At 39.8% G+C, this 7,517-nt stretch overlaps 1 protein-coding gene across 1 annotated transcript; it reads left to right on the forward strand.

The window, feature by feature from the left end:
* Positions 1–3,273: 3,273 nt before the first annotated feature.
* LOC128655633 (gastrula zinc finger protein XlCGF26.1-like) lies at positions 3,274–5,534 on the forward strand. Its single transcript, XM_053709219.1, has one exon. The coding sequence runs from the start codon at positions 3,562–3,564 to the stop codon at positions 4,732–4,734; it is 1,173 nt and encodes a 390-aa protein (XP_053565194.1). The 5' UTR covers positions 3,274–3,561; the 3' UTR covers positions 4,735–5,534.
* Positions 5,535–7,517: the final 1,983 nt, after the last annotated feature.

A 7,517-nucleotide genomic window follows, 5' to 3' on the forward strand; every position in this document is an offset into this window, starting at 1 on the left:
AATGGAAACTATTCGAACCATCCTTCCCATGATCCAAGAGGGTCAGTACATGACCACAGTGGATCTAAAGGATGCCTACCTTCACATACCGATTCACAAGGACCATTACCGGTATCTGAGATTTGCCTTCCTAGACAGGCATTACCAGTTTGTAGCTCTTCCCTTCGGATTAGCTACGGCTCCAAGAATCTTTAGAAGAATTCTAGGATCACTTCTGGCGGTACTAAGACCGCGAGGCATAGCGGTGACTCCGTACCTAGACGACATTCTGATACAAGCGTCAAGTTTTCAAACTGCCAAGTCTCATACAGAGATAGTTCTGGCATTTCTGAGGTCGCATGGGTGGAAGGTGAACGTGGAAAAGAGTTCTCTATTACCACTTACAAGAGTTCCCTTTCTGGGGACCCTTATAGATTCTGTAGAGATGAAAATTTACCTGACAGAGGCCAGGTTATTTAAACTTCTAAATGCTTGCCGTGTCCTTCACTCCATTCCACACCCGTCAGTAGCTCAGTGCATGGAAGTAATCGGCTTAATGGTAGCGGCAATGGACATAGTACCATTTGCGCGCCTGCATCTCAGACCGCTGCAATTGTGCATGCTAAGTCAGTGGAACGGGGATTACTCAGATTTGTCCCCCCTACTAAATCTGGATCAAGAGACCAGAGATTCTCTTCTATGGTGGCTTTCTCGGCCACATCTGTCCAAGGGGATGACCTTTCGAAGGCCAGATTGGACGATTGTAACAACAGACGCCAGCCTTCTAGGCTGGGGAGCAGTCTGGAATTCCCTGAAAGCTCAGGGATTATGGACTCAGGAGGAGAAACTCCTCCCAATAAATATTCTGGAGTTAAGAGCAATATTCAATGCTCTCCTAGCTTGGCCTCAGTTAGCAACTCTGAGGTTCATCAGATTTCAGTCGGACAACATCACGACTGTGGCTTACATCAACCATCAAGGGGGAACCAGAAGTTCCCTAGCGATGTTGGAAGTCTCAAAGATAATTCGCTGGGCAGAGTCTCACTCTTGCCACCTGTCAGCGATCTACATCCCAGGCGTGGAGAACTGGGAGGCGGATTTTCTAAGTCGCCAGACTTTTCATCCGGGGGAGTGGGAGCTTCATCCGGAGGTCTTTGCTCAACTGATTCGTCGTTGGGGCAAACCAGATCTGGATCTCATGGCGTCTCGTCAGAACGCCAAGCTTCCTTGTTACGGATCCAGGTCCAGGGACCCGGGAGCGGTGCTGATAGATGCTCTGACAGCCCCTTAGGTCTTCAACATGGCTTATGTGTTTCCACCATTCCCGATGCTTCCTCGTTTGATTGCCAAGATCAAACAGGAGAGAGCTTCGGTGATTCTGATAGCGCCTGCGTGGCCACGCAGGACCTGGTATGCAGACCTAGTGGACATGTCGTCCTGTCCACCGTGGTCTCTACCTCTGAGACAGGACCTTCTAATTCAGGGTCCTTTCAAACATCCAAATCTAATTTCTCTGAGGCTGACTGCATGGAGATTGAACGCTTGATTCTATCAAAGCGTGGCTTCTCGAAGTCGGTTATTGATACCTTAATACAGGCTAGGAAGCCTGTTACCAGAAAAATTTACCATAAGATATGGCGTAAATATTTACATTGGTGCGAATCCAAGAGTTACTCATGGAGTAAGGTTAGGATTCCTAGGATATTGTCCTTTCTACAAGAGGGTTTAGAAAAGGGCTTATCTACTAGTTCGTTAAAGGGACAGATTTCTGCTCTGTCTACTCTTCTACACAAACGTCTGGCTGAAGTTCCAGACGTTCAGGCTTTCTGTCAGGCTTTAACTAGGATTAAGCCTGTGTTTAAGTCTGTTGCTCCGCCGTGGAGCTTAAACTTAGTTCTTAATGTTCTTCAAGGCGTTCCATTTGAACCCCTTCATTCCATTGATATCAAGCTGTTATCTTGGAAAGTTCTGTTTTTGATGGCTATTTCCTCGGCTCGAAGAGTCTCTGAGTTATCTGCCTTACATTGTGATTCTCCTTATCTGATTTTTCATTCAGACAAGGTAGTCCTGCGTACTAAACCTGGGTTCTTACCTAAGGTAGTTACTAACAGGAATATCAATCAAGAGATTGTTGTTCCATCTCTGTGTCCTAACCCTTCTTCAAGGAAGGAACGACTTTTGCATAATCTGGACGTAGTCCGTGCCCTGAAATTCTATTTGCAGGCAACTAAGGATTTTCGTCAAACTTCTTCCCTGTTTGTCGTTTACTCTGGACAGAGGAGAGGTCAAAAGGCTTCGGCTACCTCTCTCTCTTTTTGGCTTCGTAGCATAATACGCTTAGCCTATGAGACTGCTGGACAGCAGCCTCCTGAAAGGATTACAGCTCATTCTACTAGAGCTGTGGCTTCCACCTGGGCCTTTAAAAATGAGGCCTCTGTTGAACAGATTTGCAAGGCTGCGACTTGGTCTTCGCTTCACACTTTTTCAAAATTTTACAAAATTGACACTTTTGCTTCGTCGGAGGCTATTTTTGGGAGAAAGGTACTTCAGGCAGTGGTTCCTTCTGTTTAATGTTCCTGCCTTGTCCCTCCCTTCATCCGTGTACTTTAGCTTTGGTATTGGTATTCCATAAGTAATGGATGACCCGTGGACTGACTACACTTAACAGGAGAAAACATAATTTATGCTTACCTGATAAATTCCTTTCTCCTGTAGTGTAGTCAGTCCACGGCCCGCCCTGTTTTTACGGCATGTCTAAATTTTAATTAAACTCCAGTCACCACTGTACCCTATGGTTCCTCCTTTCTCGTCTGCTTTGGTCGAATGACTGAGTATGATAGGTGAGGGGAGGAGCTATATAGCAGCTCTGCTGGGTAATTCTCTTGCAGTTTCCTGTTAGGAAGAGATATATTCCATAAGTAATGGATGACCCGTGGACTGACTACACTACAGGAGAAAGGAATTTATCAGGTAAGCATAAATTATGTTTTTCTAATTTAAGATAATTCTATGTCACTAGATATGAAAATAGTGAAAGATATGTTATAAAAGAAACTTTAAATAGACTTGAAATCTTTTTTGTTATGCTGGGGTTGCCATTTAAGGGTTTTAAATAAAGAAAACAAAACAGATTATATTTTAACCGCATTTAGTAAAACTAACCTATTGGCAGATTTACAAAAGAAAGGTATTTTATTTCTTAATTGCTATATAGCGTTTAGTGTTTTGTTAAATCTGTGCAATATCTAAGATCTTCTGAAAATATAATATTTGTTACATGATTTCTATAATGTTTGTTATAAAATAAATAAAAAATATTCTTAAATGTCTATTAAACTACCCTTAAGCAATTAGCATGAAGCTAGGGAAAGGTGTAGGGGGTCATAGCCTGTTCCTTAATCTTGTGATAGACACTCATTCATAACAGTTTAAAAGTCCTCAAAATATAATTGTCATAAATAACTAACATCAATTCCATTGTATTTCTTTTCAACAGATGAATTTACAAATTGCAGTAATCATAGTCCTAGCCATGGTGAAAATACAGATACTTGTTTCAATCTTCAAAATCAAAGAAGAAATATGGAAAATTTATGTTCTGAATATGGGAAATGTTTTACGAGAAAAGCAAATGTTTTAAGACATCAGAAAATTCGAACAGGAGAGAAAGCATTTTCTTGTTCTGAATGTGAGAAGTGGTTTACTGTGAAATCAAATTTTATTAGACATCAGAAAATTCATACAGGAGAGGAAGCATTTTCATGTTCTGAATGTGGGAAATGTTTTACTGAAAAATCCCATCTTATTACACATCAGAAAATTCATACAGGAGAGAAAGCATTTTCATGTTCTGAATGTGGGAAATGTTTTACTAAAAAATCAACTCTTATTACACATCAGAAAATTCATACAGGAGAGAAAGCATTTTCATGTTCTGAATGTGGGAAATGTTTTACTAAAAAATCATCTCTTATTAGACATCAGAAAATTCATACAGGAGAGATAGCATTTTCATGTTCTGAATGTGGGAAATGTTTTATTGAAAAATCAACTCTTATTACACATCAGAAAATTCATACAGGAGAGAAAGCATTTTCATGTTCTGAATGTGGGAAATGTTTTGCTCTGAAATCAACTCTTATTAGACATCAGAAAATTCATACAGGAGAGAAAGCATTTTCATGTTCTGAATGTGGGAAATGTTTTACTGTAAAATCAGGTCTTATTACACATCAGAAAATTCATACAGGAGAGAAAGCATTTTCATGTTCTGAATGTGGGAAATGTTTTGCTCTGAAATCAACTCTTATTAGACATCAGAAAATTCATAGAGGAGAGAAAGCATTTTCATGTTCTGAATGTGGGAAATGTTTTACTGTAAAATCAGGTCTTATTACACATCAGAAAATTCATACAGGAGAGAAAGCATTTTCATGTTCTGAATGTGGGAAATGTTTTACTGAAAAATCAACTCTTATTACACATCAGAAAATTCATACAGGAGAGAAAGCATTTTTATGTTCTGAATGTGGGAAATGTTTTACTGAAAAATCAACTCTTATTAAACATCAGAAAATTCATACAGGAGAGAAAGCATTTTCATGTTTTCAATGTGGGAAATGTTTTAGTAAGAAATCAAATCTTCTTGGACATCAGAAAATTCATACAGGAGTGAAACCATTTTCATGTTTGCAATGTGGGAAATGTTTTAGTCAGAAATCAAATCTTCTTAGACATCAGAAAATTCATACATGAGAGAAAGCATTTGCATGTGTTGAATGTGGGGTACGTTTTACTCTAAAATCACATTTTACTACACATCAGAAAATTCATACAGGAGAGAAAGCATTTTCATGTTCTGAATGTGAGAAGTGTTTTACTGACAAATCAACTCTTATTAAACATCAGATAATTCATACAGGAGAGAAAGATTTTTCATGTCTTGAATGTGGGGAATGTTTTAATCGGAAATCACATCTTATTGGCCATCTGAAAATTCATACAGGAGAGAAAGCATTTTCATGTTCTGATGTGAGAAGTGTTTTATTGAGAAATCAACTCTTATTAGACATCAGAAAATTCATACAAGAAAGAAAGCAATTTGCATGTTCTGAATGTGGGAAAAGTTTTAGTCAGAAATTGCATCTTATTGGCCATAAAAAAATTCATACAGGAGAGAATGCATTTCTTTCATGCAGGTAGTGAAAATCCACGATCCATTACTCATGGGAATTACTCTCCTCTACCACTAGGGGTAGGCAAAGATTCCCAAACCCCAAGAGCCCTATAAAAACCCTCCAACCTCACACATACCTTCGTCTTTACCTCTGATGGAGGTGGTTTAAGAATAAAGATGTGCATTTGATGCTTTAGAAAAAGGGGTTTTCAGTCTATATTCAGGTCCGGTTTCCGCACAGATTACAGTGCTTGTCAGAGGGATGTATATGGGGATGTATGGTTTGTGATTCTTTTTTCACCACATAGGAATTTTTTTTGTGGCAGGGGCTTGTATTTCTCTTTCCTTTGTGGATCTGCAATATACTACTATTTTATAACCTTTGCTGATTTCAGTACTGATTTGGCTGTCTGATGCTTACTTGATGATGGAGTGTCTGTTAGTACGTATTAATATTAGTTAATATACATTTTAGACACTTTATAGCTGTGTTATGGTTAAATTTGTATATATTTGCTATATATGACCCTGGGACAGACAGAATTATTTACACTATTCCCTTGCTGTTTTGAGTACATCAGCTTTTTTAGCGTGCTTAGTTTGAATTTCGCACCTCAACATTTAGGTTTATCCTTGTCATGTGGGTAGTCTTTCTATATTTCTTTCACGTGTAAGCTGGTTTATGCACCTCGGGTTAGCACACTTTAGTTCTTAGCATGTTGGGTTTTGGCATGCTAAAAGTCCTTTTAGCTGTTTGTTTTTTTCATGCTCGTTATTTCTTTCTCATGAGTATTTTCTGCCTTCGGATGTTATGTTAAGTTCTCCTGCTTTATTTTGCAGTTGGGCTAAGCATGCATTGTACCTGTGACTTTATTTAACCCCTTAATGACAGAGGACGTACCAGGTACGTCATAGAAAACATTCCCTTAATGACAATTGACGTACCTGGTACGTCCTCTGTTGTTAGAAGCGCTGGAAGCGATCATGATCGCTTCCAGCTGCTTACAAGAGATTGTAGTGATGCCTCAATATTGAGGCATCACTGCAATCCCTTATTTTACCCACCGATGCAGAAAGGGCCACTCTGTGGCCCTCTCTGCATCGGACTATGGCGATCACACATTCTTTGGTGGGTGGGAGCAGCTTCTGGGAGGACCGTTATTTATATGCTCCATATTTCTTTTAATCACGAGCAGTTATGGTAATTTCGGTGGTTGCGGCCGGGGGGTGAGGGGCTGGTGCGTGCGCTAAATATGCCCGGAAGAACAAGAAAAAATATAACCAATGCAGATGCATGGGGATCTTCTTTGTTTAGTAAGAGATCTGGGAGGGGGAGGGATGTAGATTATTAAGGGGGGCCAGCTACACTACAGAAAACACATTTTTCAGCTAAAAAAGTTTTAAAAAAAAACTATTTTGGGGGGCAAATTGGGTACTGGCAGACAGCTGCCAGTACCCAAGATGGCGGCAAATAGGTAGAGGGGGAGGGTTAGAGAGATGTATGGGGGGGATCAGGGAGGTTGTGGGGTAAGGGGGGATGCAGACTGCAGACAGTATGAAAAAAAAAATATATATTTTTATTTCAGTACTGGCAGACTTTCTGCCAGTACTTAAGATGGCGGTGACAATCTTGAGGTGGGGGAGGGAAGAGAGCTGTTTGAGGGAGGTCAGGGGGGATCAGGGGATGGGATGTGTCAGGTGGGAGGCTGATCTCTACACTAAAGCTAAAAATTAACCCTACAAGCTACCTAATTAACCCCTTAACTGCTGGGCATATTACAAGTGTGGTGCGCAGCAGCATTTAACAGCCTTATTATTACCAAAAAGCAACGCCAAAGCCATATATGTCTGCTATTTCTGAACAAAGGGGATCCCAGAGAAGCATTTACAACCATTTGTGCCATAATTGCACAAGCTGTTTATAAATAATTTCAGTGAGAAACCTAAAATTGTTAAAAATTTAAGATTTTTTTTATTTGATCGTATTTGGCGGTGAAATGGTGGCATGAAATATACCAAAATGGGCCTAGATCAATAATTTGGGTTGTCTATTACACTACACTGAAGCTAAAATTAAACCTAAAAGCTCCCTACAAGCTCCCTAGTAACCCCTTCACTGCTGGGCATAATACACTTGTGGTGTGCAGCAGCATTTAGCGGCCTTCTAATTGCCAAAAAACAACGCCAAAGCCATATATGTCTGCTATTTCTGAACAAAGGGGATCCCAGAGAAGCATTTACAACCATTTGTGGCATAATTGCACAAGATGTTTGTAAATAAATTCAGCGAGAAACCTAAAGTTTGTGAAAAAGTCAACAATTTTTTTTATTTGATCGCATTTGGCGGTGAAATGGTGGCATG

Source organism: Bombina bombina, chromosome 4 (genome assembly GCF_027579735.1).
Source record: "Bombina bombina isolate aBomBom1 chromosome 4, aBomBom1.pri, whole genome shotgun sequence".
NCBI lineage: Eukaryota > Metazoa > Chordata > Amphibia > Anura > Bombinatoridae > Bombina > Bombina bombina.